This window comes from Empidonax traillii, unplaced genomic scaffold (genome assembly GCF_003031625.1).
Source record: "Empidonax traillii isolate 1590-97213 ecotype Southwest subspecies unplaced genomic scaffold, ASM303162v1 scaffold55:size2822071, whole genome shotgun sequence".
Lineage (NCBI taxonomy): Eukaryota > Metazoa > Chordata > Aves > Passeriformes > Tyrannidae > Empidonax > Empidonax traillii.
The window spans coordinates 914028-931390 of record NW_020955248.1 but is presented as its reverse complement, the minus strand read 5'-3'; the positions used below and the strand labels follow the sequence as shown (position 1 = coordinate 931390).

At 40.4% G+C, this 17363-nt stretch overlaps 1 protein-coding gene across 2 annotated transcripts in view; it reads right to left on the bottom strand.

Annotated features, from left to right (window-relative positions):
* Window positions 1–36: 36 nt before the first annotated feature.
* Window positions 37–17363, bottom strand: part of DDX17 (DEAD-box helicase 17) — an 18467-nt gene continuing 1140 nt past the window's right edge. Inside the window, exons 1-13 of one of the 2 annotated variants that reach the window (XM_027879418.1) lie at window positions 16524–16576; window positions 13765–13915; window positions 11804–11903; window positions 11534–11667; window positions 10824–10889; window positions 10393–10534; window positions 8901–9061; window positions 8637–8809; window positions 8208–8318; window positions 7683–7744; window positions 7237–7296; window positions 2785–3024; window positions 37–2093 (exon numbers count right to left, since the gene is read on the bottom strand). In XM_027879418.1, the coding sequence (XP_027735219.1) occupies window positions 1570–2093; window positions 2785–3024; window positions 7237–7296; window positions 7683–7744; window positions 8208–8318; window positions 8637–8809; window positions 8901–9061; window positions 10393–10534; window positions 10824–10889; window positions 11534–11667; window positions 11804–11903; window positions 13765–13915; window positions 16524–16561 (1962 nt within the window). In that variant the 5' untranslated portion in view covers window positions 16562–16576 and the 3' untranslated portion in view covers window positions 37–1569. Of the gene's footprint in view, window positions 2094–2784; window positions 3025–7236; window positions 7297–7682; window positions 7745–8207; window positions 8319–8636; window positions 8810–8900; window positions 9062–10392; window positions 10535–10823; window positions 10890–11533; window positions 11668–11803; window positions 11904–13764; window positions 13916–16523; window positions 16577–17363 lie in introns of those variants that run through there. The other variant, XM_027879417.1, reaches the window with a different exon arrangement.

Below are 17363 nucleotides of genomic sequence, written 5' to 3'. Positions count from 1 at the left end.
AGGGCTAAAAGAAGTTCCACTCTGCTACAGAAGGAGTGGGCTGCCTTGTTCACCCATATGCAAGAACGCCAACAGAAAAAACCCACAACCCCCTGCACTCTCATAATGCAACAAGCATGCCTCAAACCAGGAGATGTATCCATTCTTTTGTCATATTATCAGATCAAGAGCAGCCAACTCCTGTGATCATCTACTGTCTCTGAACCGTCTGGTATTAGAAATAACAAGTCAACAACATGCTTTACTAAAGAGGGGAAGCCCCCTCACACCCACCTTATCCTGTAAAATAAACAAGTTTTATTTACGTATTTACTAAAATTTCACTCTTCTCTAACATTTTCTAAAATACTACCTACCTGCAAGAGCTCAGCTCAAAGGGACCAACGGAGCAGGGAAATGCACTCAAAAGCCAAAGAAAGCAATAGTCAGAGCAAGGTACAAAAGAAATAAAGCTTCAGAATCAAGATGCACTAACCAGCTCACTGCTTACCTCATGGAAAGGAGATCCCAGTCAATCTCCTCCTCCTCTCTTCCTCCCCACCTTGCCCTCCCACCCAGCCCACTCTATTCAAGCCTCTTAAATTCAAGTGCGGAAAACTCTGTCACATTTTGTTGAGCGTAGTGGCATTCAGAACATTCCCCACTGCAAAAGGGAGGGAGTGAAGGACAGATGAACAAGATCTGTTGTTCATCATTTGTTTAGTTTCCAGGCTCTCAAGTAAGACTTCTCTCAATAAACCCAAAACCAGGAATTTAAGAGCAGAAACTAATTTAACAATAACCAGGCTCCGCACGAAAGAACTTACTTGACTATTTTAGCAGTGGTACCCACAGCAACTATCAGGTTTTCAGGTATCAAATCCAAGGCAGGTTTGGTCTCAGACACTGGATTTTTAATTCCAACCTCCCTACTGCTGGCTGCTACAGGTATGAGAAGATGGGGCTTCCAGAGCTGCAGAAAATGCCAACAGCAAAGGCATTACTCTGAACACTGCCAGCTCAGACAAATGAGCAGAGTTTTCCTATAGAAAATCATCTACGATAAGATTACAAGCAATAATAGTGAGCTACTTAAAAAAAATAAGATTAGGAGACGTGAGCATTGCTCCCTTGCATTTATATTTTAAATGAAGTGCTTTTTGGCTCCCCAAAGTTTCCCACCTCTCTTGATACTTCCTGAAATTATGTGTTACAGAAGAGAAACTTCTTCCTCTCAAAAGCAAGTTTTCACACAAACCTTAGACACCAAGATGATCGAGCTGGGACCTATCTGCCTTATACCCATTTCCTCTAGAGAAAATAAAATTTCCAAATGCATCAACATGCAAGATAAAAATAATAAATTTTCCAGTCAACTATATATATCTCTTAAAAAAAAAAAAAAAAAAGGAAAAAAAACCCCAAAGAGGACAGGGTCATTAATGTGGACTGGGGGCCATTTTTGATGGGCTCAAGGGATTTGAATGGTGAATTCTAAGTCTAACCTGCATGAGAGACATCACAATGGGAAAGAAGAGAAAGAAAAGGTTCCTTTAAATGCAAGAGGCCTACACTGGTCACCAAGTGGTCTCATTTGCGGGAGGGGGGCGGGGGTGGGGGAGGGGGTGGGTACTGGTAGGTGGCAGTCTGTCCCATATAGCCCATCACGTTAGTGGCAGGGGGCTGCGGAAACTGTTGTGACATGAGCGGCTGTGGCTGCTGGCCTGAGCGCCCCACCATCCCTGCATACTGCTGTTGGGTAGTGCTCTGTGAGGTTCTCCCAGCGGTGGCAGCTGTGGTGCTGGCACCATAGCCACTAGCACTGTACTCTGCAGTGCCATAGCCACTCGTGCCATAGGCAGCTGCTCCATAGCTCCCTTGAGTGTAACCATACTGGCTCTGTGCTGCCCCAAAAGCAGAATTTGGGCTCCCGTAGGCACTGCCATAGGTCTTGTTGGCTCCGTTGGCGTAACTGTCAGCACGCTCACGGTCTCTGAAGCCACCTGAGTCTCTCCGGCCCTCTTTCACTCCCCGGAGCCTCCTGTCACACTCTTCCTGGTACATCAGGTTAGGGTTGTTTACTGAACTGCTCGTTCGGTAACGAGAACGACCTCCTGGCGATGGATATATTAAGATTTAGTACCATGAACAACTCTTAAACAATGAATTCCGGTACAACTGCGCCCCCGTTTCTCCCCTTCTACATCCCCAATTTTGCCCATAAGGAGCAAGTTCTTTTGACTATAACTTCCCTGCACAGCTGTGCATACGTCCTGTCATTTTGTTCAAGGTGTATACATGAGGTTCAACAAGGATTCTTTATGCACATGCTTGGAGACAAAAGAAGTTAAATAAATTCAGGGCTTACTTTGAAATATAAGGTAACTTGTTAATCCTTCAAGGAATGGGAGCAAAAATAGTCTCAGTCCCTGAAGATAAGTCAGTGTATCCCTTGCCTGATTTCAATTTTGCATACGCATCCACATGCACAGTGTTGCGAGTCCTTAGGCAGGAGCTGTAAGGAATTACTTACTTCAAACTAAATCAGCCCTGTTATGACCTTATCAGGAGGAAAAATAAAAAAAAAAATTCTACAGGTCAGGTAAAACAGGGGACTGCCTCTCTGTTGGGACACCATGTAGATGTACTACATCTAGATAACATGTTGTGACCTCGAGTACAGAACAGCTTACTAATCTGTTTGCTTAGACTTGCACTTAATACTTCCCTACCCTTTTTTTATCTTCCCTCCCTCAAATATGGGGAACCTATTCCCTGCGTGGCCCTTCTCCCATATGCCTTTACCTCCACCACCACCTCCTCCTCCTCTGTGGTCCACAAGCTGCATCAGCTTTGGATTGATGGCTTGATTAGCTTCTTCCAACACTTTGATAAGCTCCCTGGCTTGTTTCAGGTTTCCTGGTGTGAAGAAGGTGTAGGCAGTACCTTTGTTGGTACTACGTGCGGTACGGCCAATACGGTGCACGTAATCTTCGGAGCTGTTCGGATAGTCGTAGTTTATCACAAATTTAACATCTTCCACATCTTGTGAAGTGCCCAGGAGCGAAGCACAGTGAAGGGGTGGGGTTGAGGAAAGGGGAGAAGAAGAGAGGACGTGCCAACGAAAGGTGGGGAGCACGAATGCAGGTGACAGTAATAAGAAAAAAAAAATGCAAAGTTAGTAATTGCATGGAATAAATACAAGACAGACTCATCCCAAAAGAGTAGAAGACTCAAACTTAAGACCATCAGGAAGAAAGGTCAATGTCCTGAAAGAGAGTCATAATTTTAAAGCAGCTTTGCCCTGCACTCAAAGTTATCCTCCCCAGAATGCATTTCTCTGTCTTCCTGTATCAAAGACATCAGTGTTTGTGAATAAGCTGATTGAATTTTGGGTTTGTTTTTCTTTTTAAACACAATCTGTAAAGTGAAAATGTCACCAACAGACAGAGCAAACTGGGGTGGAGGAAGGGCAGAACTGCCATGGTAAAGCTTTTACTCTGTTGGGAGAAGTCTAACAAAAAATAACGGTAATGAGATCACTTACCTTCCACTCGGTAACATGAAATAAAAGGCAATCTTAAAATATTTACTTTTACAGTCCTAATAAAATACAGTGAACTAATTTCCCTAACCTAAAGCTTAAGACACTCCAATTACATTAGTATTATTCAGCCAACTCATTAAAAATTATGCAGACCTACAATACCTTAACTCAGCTTTGTAGTTATCACCAGAACACATTGCACTAACATTTCACTGTGCTGCTCTGTCCAGTTCTGGCAAGCTTGCATAATTTGGACAATCCTGAATTCCGTTAGCAATTCCCTTCTTCCAGCGTCAGATGGAAGCAGGAAACAAAACGATCAAAATGGCTTTGTATGCAAAATAGTATTAAAATTTGGGAGATCAGAATTGTGCGCTTTACAAAAAGACAAGACTTTGTAAACTTGTGGGACAGAAACCAAGCGAATGTTAGTGTAACGCTTCAGTGAAAGCACCTTAGGTAACAAAAGCACCTATTTACTGTAGTATACAATTATTTTCAAATGCAGTTTTACAGTAAGTGCCCTAACAGCTCATAAAAAAAAAAAAAATTAAAATCTGCATTTTAACAAGAATATTCTGAAAATATCCAAGATAAAACACAGATTTTTTTGATTTCCTTTCCTTTTCTTTTTTTTTTTTTGGTTTTAAAGAGAGAAACATTCTCTGTTTGTTACCAGACCGATGCACACTCCCTCCTCCTGTGGGAAACCGCTGCAGCCGATCCCGTCTCTTTGCCTTTTATTTTTGGCGGCCTCCTTTCGAAAACTCCGCCCTCTGACACGGGACCACTGGAGCGCGGGGAGCATGCATCAAGGGTCCGTTGCAGCGAGAAGTCCCCACACACGCTCGCTCTGTGAACTGGCTTAGACGCTTCTCTGTAGCCCCATTTGGTTGTGAAGCGCCAGAGAACCTGGGTTCAGGTAAGTTTCAGGTCCTCCAACGCTTTTTGTCCCCTATTTGGGGTTCTTAGGGGCAATTGTCAAAAAAATGAAGATACAAAAATTACATCCAAAGGGTCAGACTGCATCTATTGCCCAGACTGCATCAATTTCAAAGGGGTTGTAGGAAAAATAAAAACATGAGGGTTGTAGTTACAAGAGGGGGACTTTATGTCTGTTTCTTATTACAGCAAAGGGGGGGGCTCCTCAGTCTTTGCTGACTCCAAAGTCCTGAATCACACCAAAAAAAGGGAGTGAGAAGGCAGGTTTCACAGGGGGCTGCGCGAGTCTCCAGCTAGGGTCCTTGATGCAACAGGTTTTTTTAAAAAAGGAAAGTGAAGTAAAGAGAGGAGCACTTGTGACAGATTGCATCTTCACAGCCAGAGTGTAACTAGACTGACAAGCTCCCGGCTACACGGTCCTCAGTCAGTCCCATTTTGCACATCCAGTAGCAAGTGACTTCAATTACCAGAGAGGATACAAGGGCGTGCTTTCCCGACAGAAAGCACGGGGAATTGTAGCTACCAATGTAGACAGAACTGACTTGACTGGGGAGGAGCAGGAAGAATGGGAAGGCAGGAAGAGGAAGATGCAAGGGTGTTTTCCAGACTAGAAAGTGGTCCTGGTAGAGCACACACAGCTCACTGAAGAAAAGACCAGAGCACGTACAAGACTTGGCTTCTCCAGTCAAGCGTGCTCCAAACTGTTTGCACACACTCACAATCTTCCTGCACTTTTACAAGATAATGCAGCAGGATCAAGAACTGAGACTGTAAATCATTTTTGACAGCTACCTCAGAAACATTCTCTTTGTCAGACCATCAGAACACCCTATGGCACAGACAGTCTCCAATTATTAACTGGGACAGACATAAACTAGCAAACATGCTAGTCTAGAAAGCTGTTTAGACCATCACTGTAGATGTGCCCCCACCCCTGCACTGAGAATGATCTGCAGCTGATATCAAAGCTTCTGTTAAAGAAAACAAAACAAAACAAATTCAATGTTTTTAGTTTAATAGACTGAACAAAAAAAAAGTAAAAATAAATTAAAAAAAAAAAATCAGTGCAGAGAGAGGACCTCACTCCAGGGAATTATCACAAAGAAGTTATTATGGGACTCAGAACTTACCTGGAAGAAGCTTTTTTGAAATCAATGTTCCATTAGGAAGAGGGAAAGCCCTGGTGACTCAGCCAAAAGGCGCGCGCCCCTGTTTTATGTTATTTAGGTAGAAGCCTTCACTTTCCAGGATCTTGGAGGAAGTCGTCCAGAAGTTTGCCAGTTAAGTGACTTATTTTAAGCAGCAAACTCAGGGCCCCAAAACAAGCAGAGATGTTGTTCAGTAACAAGAAACAGACTGAGACCTTTCCCCCTTCGCTCAGGTGAAGTGGAGGATGGGAAGTGGGAAGACTGTTTTCTGAAGTGTTATCCAATTGAGTCGTTTTGGGGGGAGCGGTTTGGGTTTTTTTGAGGGGGGTGAGGCTGTTTTAAATGTCTAGGCAAGATGCACAAAGAAGCTACCAGCACATAGCAAGCCTGTTTAAAAAATGCTGCTAGAGAAAGCAGCTCTCTTTCATACAAACTGGTTTCAGGCCTCAGTCCCTTCTCCCAACAGGCCCAAGTTCTAACTGCACAGGTCCAGACATGACCCTAGAGGGCAGAGACTGAAGTCCATTTAATCACTTCCTGAGGAAGTGCTGGATGTTTTTGAGGGGGGAGGGGAAGGAGGGGTGAAGGTTGTGTGAACAAAGGCTGCCAAGTCTAAGTAGTGGTCTGCCTGTATTAAAGTGACCATATGATGCACAGCACAGCCACCCTTTCAGCACATGAAGAACGCTCAGGTAACTGAGGCTTTTAACAATCTAGATTCTCCGAGTTAATCTGCACTGATTTGCAGTAATTCTGTATAAAATTTACTACAATGAGACATTGATCCCCAAGTAGTTTATCCTCTACCAAACCCAGAGTGGGCAGAGTATTCAATGTCTGTTATTAAAACTCGGAGCACTTCAGAAGCCATCCTCGTCTTCTGTGTGGGCAGATGTATAAGGACTGTGCTCAGCACACCGTGTTTCACAATACAAACATGCTTATTTTAAAAGGGGGCACAACTGATGCATCCAGACAGATCATTTTCATACCACCAGAATAGAGCTGTGCTATTATGATTCAGTTACACATCTGTTAAAGGCCATATATCATCTCAGTGGTCCCGCCTAGAAGGAACACAGAGGAGGGAAGGTTACATGTCAAGACCAAAGATCTGGAGCAGTGCTTTCTCAGATGTGAATACATCTGCAGGGTAAAACATGCATGTACACTGGGGTTGGTATGTTCAAATCTGTGGTGTGTCATACGGGGAGAATATTAGCTATTTGCTGTCAAAATGCTCTCCCACAACTTCCTACTTGAACTTTATCTGACACGCTCTGAACTGAGAGCAATCCATCCCTACTATCCAGCAACAAAAGCTGGATTTGGGGAAGAAGTGAGTGTGGTGGAAGGGTTGGGTTGCATAATTGGACGTCTCTTCTCCCTCTTGGCGATCGATTGGTCATGCCTAGGCCTTGCTGCAGACCAAAGCCTGTTCATTAGGAGCAGGAAGAGACTTTGAATATGAAAGAAAAAAAAAAGATTAATGTTAAAAAACGTATTTCACATGTGGGGGAAAATCACGCTTTGAATTTTTTTTTTTTTTAAAGAAAACATTTTTCAGTCCAAAGAAGAAAAATATGCAGCAGTAGGCAAGAGTGGTCTATGTGTACAAACCTAGCCCACGAGATGCAACGTCGGTAGCAATGAGGATAGGAGCCTTTCCAGAACGAAACTCTGTAAAACAAAGCATGCTATGAAGTAAGATTTTTCAAAAAGATAAAGTTACCTGAACTTGATTTACACTAAATGCTCGTTTTCCAGAAGCTAGGTAAGATGGGTCAACCCCAGAAACCCCAGCAAGTCATGATATAATACCTCAATTATTTTTCAAACTCCAGTTCTCTGGGTTAACAAATTTTCCTATTGTATTTTGTCAAAACAAACAAACAAACAAAGGTAAACAAAGTACTGAAATTAAGAGTACAAAAACAAAGGAAGCTCTTTTAAATGCATCTATTGGGTCTGGAGATAAAAAAAAAAAGACTGAAGAAAGACTGAAATTTGTCTCCATAAATTAGGTACAGCAACCCAAGTTATTCTCCCCTCAGTTACGGACTCACCATTAAGCACCCAATCTCTTTCTGGTTGACTCTTGTCTCCATGGATACACATAGCTGGCCAACTGCCAAACAGAAATGTACATTAGTAGGGAGAGAAAGTATAGACATTAAAGGCAACAGGAAGCTTTACTGGCATTTTGTTTAAAATGCAAAACTGTAAGATTTAAGAAATATTTTATTCCCTATCCTCCTTTGACCTCTATCTACCCGGCATGTGTACTGTAAACCCATTACCTACATAAACAACCATCTAAGCCAAATCACTTTTGCCATATTGATACACTCCCAAACAGCATATCAGGATTCCAATACACTAAAAAACCTGCACTGCTTACAAATACTCTCTCTTGCACTAATGCTTTGATGGACTGGAATCTTCTGGGAAACAATGACTGAATTCAGCCAAGGAAATAATGGACAAGTTGTTCCCAACAATAGCATCATGAACACTTAAGCATTACTGCTTTTGATTACAATTTCTGTTTCCCACTAGAAAAAAGTAGAGAAAGGGAGGGAGCTAATCACCCATCTCTGCGCATCCTTCGAGTGAGATCATCACATCGCCTCTTCGTCTCCACAAAGATGATAGTCTTGTTTTCCTTCTCTGCCATGATTTCTTCCATCAGTTGTATCAGTCTAAAACAGACATTGAGAACTAAGATGTATGTCCACATGTACCAGAATACAGGAGCTCTCTCCCAGCTGACATTGAGGACATACACAACATACATTCACGTAAGTCAGTATCACACAGAATTTCAGTCGGTTGTACAATGGTATGGTCAGAATATACACAAGAGATTAGTCAATCAAAGGGCTTACTTATTTTGTAACACTCTAAGGTTAAATAATATTACAAGTACTTTACTATTTGAAACCTAAAGTTGGCTTACAAAGCAATGTGCATTTTTAAGTACAACTGAAGAAAGTAAAATGGTAGGAAAATTAGCTTACTTATGGTCTTTCTCACTTTCCATGCATACATCCACTATCTGCAGGATATTGTGGTTGGCACTCAGCTCCAAGTTTCCCACATTGATCTGAACATAGTCCTGCAGGAAGTCCTCAGCAAGCTGGCGCACTTCTTTTGGCCAGGTGGCACTCCACATCAGAGTCTGTCGGTCAGGCTAAGAAAAAAGAAAAGTGGATTTATTTAAGGTCCTGGGCTTGGAATAGGAAAATACAGGAGGTTGCGCTTTTACAACAGTAAAAGCGTACCCTGATCTGGTCAACAATTTTACGAATTTGGGGCTCAAACCCCATGTCCAACATTCTGTCTGCTTCATCCAACACCAAGTATGTACACCGACGAAGGTTGGTCTTTCCAGCCTCAAGGAAGTCAATCAGGCGACCTGGTGTAGCAATGCAGATCTCCACACCTTCAGAACAGAATAGGGAAAAAGAGTAAGGCTCTTCATTTGAATGTCAACGGGTATTTTTAGTCAGAATGAATCACCTTCCAGAGCAAAATTGTTTTCAAAAAAAAAAAAGCACCACCCTCATTCGTACCCAAGATTGAGTCATTTCAGTAGAAGCCCTAGTTTCTTTTAATATTTTTTTCCATTCTGAAATTACTGTTACAGTGCCATTAGAATAATAAATGCAGTACAGAAGCTAAAAGCTTACTGTCAGAAAAACACCAGTGAAGAGCTGTCCAAAAATCAGAAGTAAAATAAAATTCTATTCAATCCTGGCCCACCTTCATCCAGAATTATGCAGTCTAGAGAGGTGTCTAGAAAAATTAAAGCAAACTCCAGCTAAACTCCCCATGTTAATCAAACATGAAGTGCTCCTCCAGCTCTATGGGTTAAAGTACTTCCACATCTTTTAAAAATATATAAAGCCAAAGCATGGGCTGTAATACTGAGCAATTGTGCACCAATAGTGCAAGAACACCATCCTGCCCATATTCGTGAGCATAAAACCAGAGTTTAAATATTCATAAACTAATACCAGGTTTGGCAATTCACACATTCCTTAAAAGGAGGGTCTGGTTTCCACCAATTCCCAAATCTTTCAGGTTAGTATTTCAGTGTTACTGAAAGGTCCACAGAAGGCAAGTTCAGGGAAGCAGGGGGCATAAAAAAGGTTTTCCTTATTTTACAGCACTTCAGAAATGTATGCAAAAACCCACCAAGCTGATCCTCCCAAGAACTCTTTACGTAACTTTGGACTCTTCCATTAAGATGCTACTTTTGAATTGGAATGCACTATTGTTTTCTCAGAGCTACCCCACAGACTTCCACCATGCACGCCTTTATTCCATTACTGCAGTTTTCAACAATGACTCTGCAAATTGCAGTGGTAAGTCAAATTTTCTGTTTTCTTGAATAGATCTGTATATATAAGCTTACATTGGTAATACTTCTTACATCTTTTCACCAAGTTCTATTACATTTTTTTAATATGGTGAAGATGAAAGCCATCATCATGTTCCTGCATTTGAAATTTTATGCAACTAGCCCTTGAAATGAGGGCTAGGCCACTTCAGCACTACTGTGCTACAGTGGCTGCTGCACAACCGTGGTTCCTCACCATTCCCAACTCCAGTCCCTTGCTACGCACAGAAAGGCAGTTACAGAACACTAGAGGGTATATGAAGAGGAACAGGGCTTAGCGCTTAAGCACAATCAAAAAAACCAAACAATAATTTAAAAATCACAACCAAAAAAAGAAACACAGAATCTGCCAACAACCACTTTAAAATTACCTCTTTCTAGATCTCTGATCTGGGGACCTTTGGGTGCTCCTCCGTATATGCAAGTACTCTTCAGTCTTGAACACTTGCCATAATCATCAGCCACCTGCTGCACTTGCTGGGCCAACTCTCTAGTAGGTGCTAGAACGAGACACTGCAAAAGGAATTGATTCAGGACAGTCAAGCTGCATACACAGCCCTAGCTTAAAACCATAAGCAAAGCTGGACCATCTGCTCTTTATTAGCTAAAGCATTTAAATATCTTTAGAACATGCACAGAGTCTTTAGCAATTGCACAGAATTTCAACTGAGTGGGATGTTCACATTGCGATGGTAAACATTCTTCCACTTACTATGCTGATACACCAATTAAACAAAGCACACATCTCATTAACGATGCCATGCCATACGCACAAAAAGGAAGAGAATCAACAATCACTTACGATTGGGCCATCCCCTCTCTCCAAATATGGCTGATGGTTGATGTGAACAATTGCAGGCAGCAAGTACTGAAAGAGAAGAAAACAGTATTACATAATATCTAAAAATCAGGATTCTGCAAAAAAAGTATACTTGCATTTATCTAGTAGAGCACACGATTTTCAGAGCTGTCGACCAATCATAGTTGCTTTGACATGAGCACAAAATATAGCTGCTCAGCACCACTGAAAGGAAGGTTCATTTCAATTTGGAGTCTAAGTTAGCCAAAGCGAGCTATCTTGGCCCTAAAAAAATTGCTTTACATAAAGGATAAAAAAATCCTTTTGAGCACTGCAGTTTAAATTAATGTATACCTTGAAGAATTTTAACTTGCACAGTTAATGAAACACATTAAAGAGAACATCCTGTTTTTCAAACTGCAAGGCAAGTATAGACCAAAGAGAAGTGACTAAGCATCAAAAACAGAAGACACACACAAAATACTGTGTGTATAACCTCTGATGTAAGTGCTGTGTCACAACAGCCTGAGAATACAACAGGCTAGCTGAGCTGAAATATAAGTCTCCCCCATGATGCAATAAAGCAAGCTTAAAAAACCTATAATCATCTCACTTCATGCAAGTAGTACTGCCAAGCCCAAAACCCACTAACACACAGGGAATTCCAGCAAAGTGATCAGGAAAGTTAGTTAAATGAAGGAAAGAATACGCACTGCCAGAGTCTTCCCAGAGCCAGTCTGCGCAATGCCCACCATATCACGACCGCTGAGGGCGAGTGGAAAGCCTTGGCACTGAATTGGAGTGGGTTCTGTGAAGTTCTGGTCCATCAAGGCATCCATCACATATTCTTCAGAATTTCAGAAAAGAAAAAAGATTTTAAAAGATTACTGAGGTTTTACAAGACCTTTTAGAAAACAGACCCAGAAACTGTTAGGTGTGTTCTGAGTAATCCTCATGATCTTAATGAACAGCAAAATACTTACGGGGAAAGCTGCACTGGTGGAAGGCAAACACTGGTTTGGGGCAGCCCTCCATTCCTCGAATTGTTATCTCTTTCTTCCTTCGCAATTCTTCAACTTCATACTATTTTATGGTGGGGAAAAAAAAAGAAAAATGCCAAATGTCAGCAGGGACTTAAATTGTGATTCTAACTGCTAACTCTCTTCACACCTCTGGATAACAGCTTTGTTAGAGAACTGAATTGAAACAGAGATCTAAAAAAAATCACTTTCCTTAAGATTTTATTTTAAGACTGAGTTATCGTACAGTTTCTGCAACATTTAGAGGCATGAGCTCTCTACTGTCTCTGTTTTCTTACAACCAGCCCTTTTTAATGAAAAGTATATTAACAGTTTATTTTTAGGAATTATACTGTTTTCAGAGGCCAGAAATGACCAACAGCTTCAAAAGTGAACAGAGGATAAGGAACATGTTTTATGTGGCAATGCTAAGAATTAAACAAACTAAACAGCACCTAATATACTACAAAAAGAAAGCAGGAGAGTCCTCCTTTAATTAACACATTCCACAGGTGGCCAAATACAGTGTACTTGCTGGACAACTTGCAACACAGAAATGTTGCTCGGAATTCTTTTGGAGCCAACACTTACTTCTGCGTGAAAGAAGCCCAAACATCACAATGATACCTTAAGACCTCACAATTTTTCTAAATAATGGAACTCCTTGTAATAGTTCTGAAATGTGTATCCAAATAAGCCTCATTTTAGTATTAGAAAACCTAGACAAAAAAAAACACTTTATCTTCCAAGTTCAACTGCCTTTTGCAACATGTTTCCACAATTCATGACCTTATTCTAATGCTCATTAGAAATCAATAGAGAGACACACATCAGTAACAGGCACTTTATTCACAGCAATAGACTGACTACTTGTGAGAATCTCTTGAGATTGAATGAAAGGTTTAAGAAAGAATATGACTTCCAGGGAAAATGACTGTTAGTTCATGTTAAGAACAAATCTCTAAATTTCTAATTATAAAAATGCATTACAGACAGAATAAAAGTCCCTAGACTGAAGTCAGACAGGAAGAGAAGATTACTGTAACTACAGAATAAACACAAAGTACTGCACCCAGTTTTGAGCCCCCAGTGTAAACAGGACATTGTTTTAACAGGGCATGTCCAATTACAGGGGGAAAGCTGGAGGTTGGACTACAGGCTGTATGAACAAAGACTGGGAGTGCTGGATTTGTTCAGCTTGGGAAAGAGCAGGCTTACAGCAACCTTTTAACTGCTACTTTCAACCATTTTCAACCTTCAGTTTAACTGCTATTTTCAACCACTTCCGACCAAATGGGTCGCTGTAGAGAAGATGCTGCAGATAATTATTAGAGGGGAAAAGAAATACCATGAGAAACATTAAGCCCTGAGACAGCCACCCAGAGAGGATGTAAATTCTTCCCATCCCCGGGGATATTCAAACATAAAAGGACAAGGTGCTGCTCTAGTCCTGCAGTTTGCCCTGCTCTGAGCAGAGGCTTAGACTAGAGATCTCTCCATGGCCTCTCAGCCTAAACTATTTCTATGATAAAATATTAATTGTAAACGTTTCTCATGTATTTCTGCCATTTCTAGTTCACTGTTTTACATCATCTCAAGGCCTCTCCAATACTGTAACTCCATTTCTTTAAGTCTTGTCTCCACAGACAAATTGCTAGAACAGACAAACATTATGATGATGAGTTACAAATGACAAAAATACAGAATGTCTTGTATAAAAACAACAAAGAGCAGAAGCATCACCTCTGCTAACGTTAAATACTGAAGGCAACAAGAACTGGTATCCTATGGAATACACGCATCAAATAAACCTAATGAAGAGGCAGTTCTATTACATGCTGTTTCAGACTTCCTAGGACAAGTATTCCAACTTGTGACATTTTCTGTTGTTGGTAACATGGAACAGACAGAATCTGAGAACTTACTGGGGTAAGCCTGGCCACTTCCGGGTGTTCCACATAAAAATTCTTTTCAAACTTGGGCAGTTCATTCAAATCCCATTTTTTCTTACGCAAGCGTTCTCCTGGGTTCCCAAATTTCTTTGGAGGAAGAGGACCTCCGCGACTTGCTCCAAACCTGGGAATGTGAATGTTAGTTATTAAAAAAAAATTAATTAATATTTAAAAACTATTTCAGAATTACTCTGGAATTTGCAGGTTTCTTCACCATTTTCCATTCTCTTTTCCCCAAGCTGACACACAAGCACAATATCTAGCAAAAGTCACCCCCCTCAATTCACTGTGATGGTATAAAACTTCTTGAAATAACATAAAACTGCTTTAAGTCAGTTCTGAACCCCACACCATCTTATTGTACATCACCCCTTTTAAGTTCCTGTCTCAAGCACATGGCTGTGGGTACACTACAGTACTTGCACTATCTATAGAACTTAGGTTTTCCTGAAAGTGACTGCACTAACAACATGGTTAGATCAAAAGGATGAGAAAAATCTCTAATTGCAAGTTCCTTCTATCTCTCTCAAGTTAAGTTTTACACAAAATAGCTATTTCATTATCTTCCCCTCTCTATCTCTTCTCCTTTCTTATCAAAAAGTATGTCTCAAGTGAAAACTAGAGTAAAGAACAGAAAATCCAGTCAAGCCTGCAAGTCCATCTGTAATTCTGGAACCAATGAAATAAATTTTAAAAATTTTAAGTTATGTTTAAAACAGTCTAACAGGAATAAAAAAAGCCAAAAAATTATCTGGGGAAAAAGATTTAAAAGAGTAAGAAGCTCATGTTTACAAAAAACATTTCTAACAAGCAGAACAATTCAAATGTTATTGCTCTAAGTTTTTTCAATCCAAGTTATTTCATACACTTCAAAAGGTTAAGAACTAACTGTAATGACTGGCTAATGCAATAAGCAAAACGAGCTCACAGCAGTAAGTTGTGAGAGTAACTGAAAACCCAGTGTCATGAAAAGGTTATATAGTGTAAAAATCATGAATTATATTTTAAAGTTCCACCAAAAAAAAAAAAAAAGTTACAGTTTTTCTATTAGTTGTAATTATTTCTATTATTTTCTATTTCTATCAGTAGAAGGTACTTTTTCAAATGGTATCAGGTCAAATTTTGTCCTAAAGCTACAGCTTTCTGCTAAACATGAATTCATGAGACATGCACATTTGAAACAACTCTTATTTAGATGGCAAATCCAAAGTGTCTGCACCTTTCCCAGGTAGTCCACTAGTAAATAAAAAACTGTTAATGAAACAAACTGAAAGCAAAAAAAAAATCGCAAAGCAATCTTCTTACAGGAATAACTTGTGAGGGAAGGAAGGGGAGGAAGAGTTGCTAAAAATTAAAGAAGACCTCAATTATCTTAGGTACAAGACTATCTGCTCAAACACTAAGGGCATTTGTTCTTTAAATCACTTCCCAATGGAAACTACAAATTATAGTGACTAAGAGACTGAAAAAACAGAACTCTAAATAGACATTTTAACAAGAAGAAGGGGTTAAATTGTTGGAAAAGCTAAGTATGGTAGACATAATCTAACTTAAAAACTACTAAGTTAGTTTTAAAATGTTTGCTTTGTTGCAACTGTGCATTAAGCATCTTCTATTTGTTATAAATATCCCTTATTTGCTAGCTGGTCAAAGTGGTGACTATTTCTGTATCCAAGTAGTCCCTAAAAAACCCACAGTCTCCCTGAAGTCCACTGGAGGTTCAAATGTCAATGAGTTCCCTAATGACAGGAAATATGACAGGGCTGATTGCAAGACTGGACAGTGGAACAGCTGGTACTGCGAGTATTTGCCCCGCAGCTACCCAGAGGGAAAAAACGATGTATTTTACACTGAAGTCACACAGTTTCAGATTTCCATTCTTATACACAATATGCCCAGATACTGCCCTGAAAGATGTGAGCCCTACAGCAGCCCTTCAACCTGCATGTTGAGGGTTATCTACTGAACTGGCAGTAACTGACACTTTACATTCTGACTACAAGAAAAATGAGGTTTCAATTCTAGGTAAACCGATTTGTATCTAGGAACGAACAGTACCCTGATTTGCCAGCAGCTCTCTTTAAAGTGTAAATTCATTCTGGCTCAAAACATTCTTCTGACATATTACTGATGCCGTCATTGTGGGACAGAACCGATTAAATCTGATACATTCCAGAGCAAAACATTGTAATTTTTCATCCTAAGTAGTCACCTACAACTCGTTCCTGACAAGAAGAAACCAGAAACTTGTATTTCATAAGCCTACAAAAGAACTGGTGATAAACTTTAAAATGGTGTTGAATTAGCACACTGGGTGGTCTGAAACTTTATACAGCTTATTTATGAAGTATGATGGTTATGAGTGGTTACAAATATTTTACACCTTAAAAGGACATATATAAAAAATTGAATCCCAATGCATTAAAACTTCTAGGATAATATGTCCCCCAAAAATAAGATTTTTCATGCAAACGCCCAAAACCTTCACAAAAAAGCATGTAGGCACTCCTTTTAACCATGCAAAGTCCCTGATCAAAGAGAACCATCCACTATAATCAAAGACTTTACACAAAATGAGACTACACTAATTTTAAGGCACATCAAGTGGTGTGTCAACGCTTTGGCCGGTGTTCTTTTAAGTAACTGTAAATAAAGCTGCATACTCAAACTCACTGACTAAACTCCAAAAACAGCTGGGGTCTGATCTATCTCAGACTTGCCAAAGCGCTTACTCCAATGTCCTTGTGTTACACTGAGCTGGAAATCTCATAGCGGAAAAACACCAGAACCCTCCTCTCTGTGAAAAAAAAAAATAAATAAATAAAATGAAAGTATCTTTTAATTTCAGAATGGGAAATGTGGGTGTAAGATAAAGCAATGATACAACTATCTCCCTTCACAGACGACCAGAAACTAAATGTTTAAGTGCATTGCAACATACAGCAAAATATTCTTTAATCTCTCTGTGGAGAGGGAAAACAAGAAAAGGAAGTGGGGGGAGAAAAAACAGAATCCTTGAGAACCGAGGCCTAACTGCTCATGAGTTGAAAGACAGAAAATGCCACTCTCCAAAATTATTTGTAACTTTCTCTTTAAAAAGGCCTATCACAAATGCCTTATTACTTTTAGCTCTTAAAAAACTCGAGCCTCAATCCAGTTAGTAGTATAATGCCGCTGTATTTATTTATTGCTATCATTCTCAGACACAAGAAATCACATCAAATCAAACCTGCAAAAGCCTTTTCCAAGCCAAACTTCCTTTAAATAATACATTCAAGAATATCAAGTACAGTGCCACACGAACAATTCCTGTTGCGCTACATAAGCTTGGCAAGCGTGGTCCAGGGCCACGTTCACCGTGATCCCCAGTATCCAAGTCCCCCACATGGCAGCAGTTTCCAAGCCCACTTCCTCTCACGATAAGCCTGGGAGCGCAGTTGAGAGAGATCTTCCCCCCAGTGACATCTTTCCAGAAAGTCCAGAAGGAACAATGACAACCAGAAGGGCAGAGGAACCAACCAGCCCTGACAGGAACACCAAGACCTTTCGTAGCTTGCGGGGAGGGGAAGGGG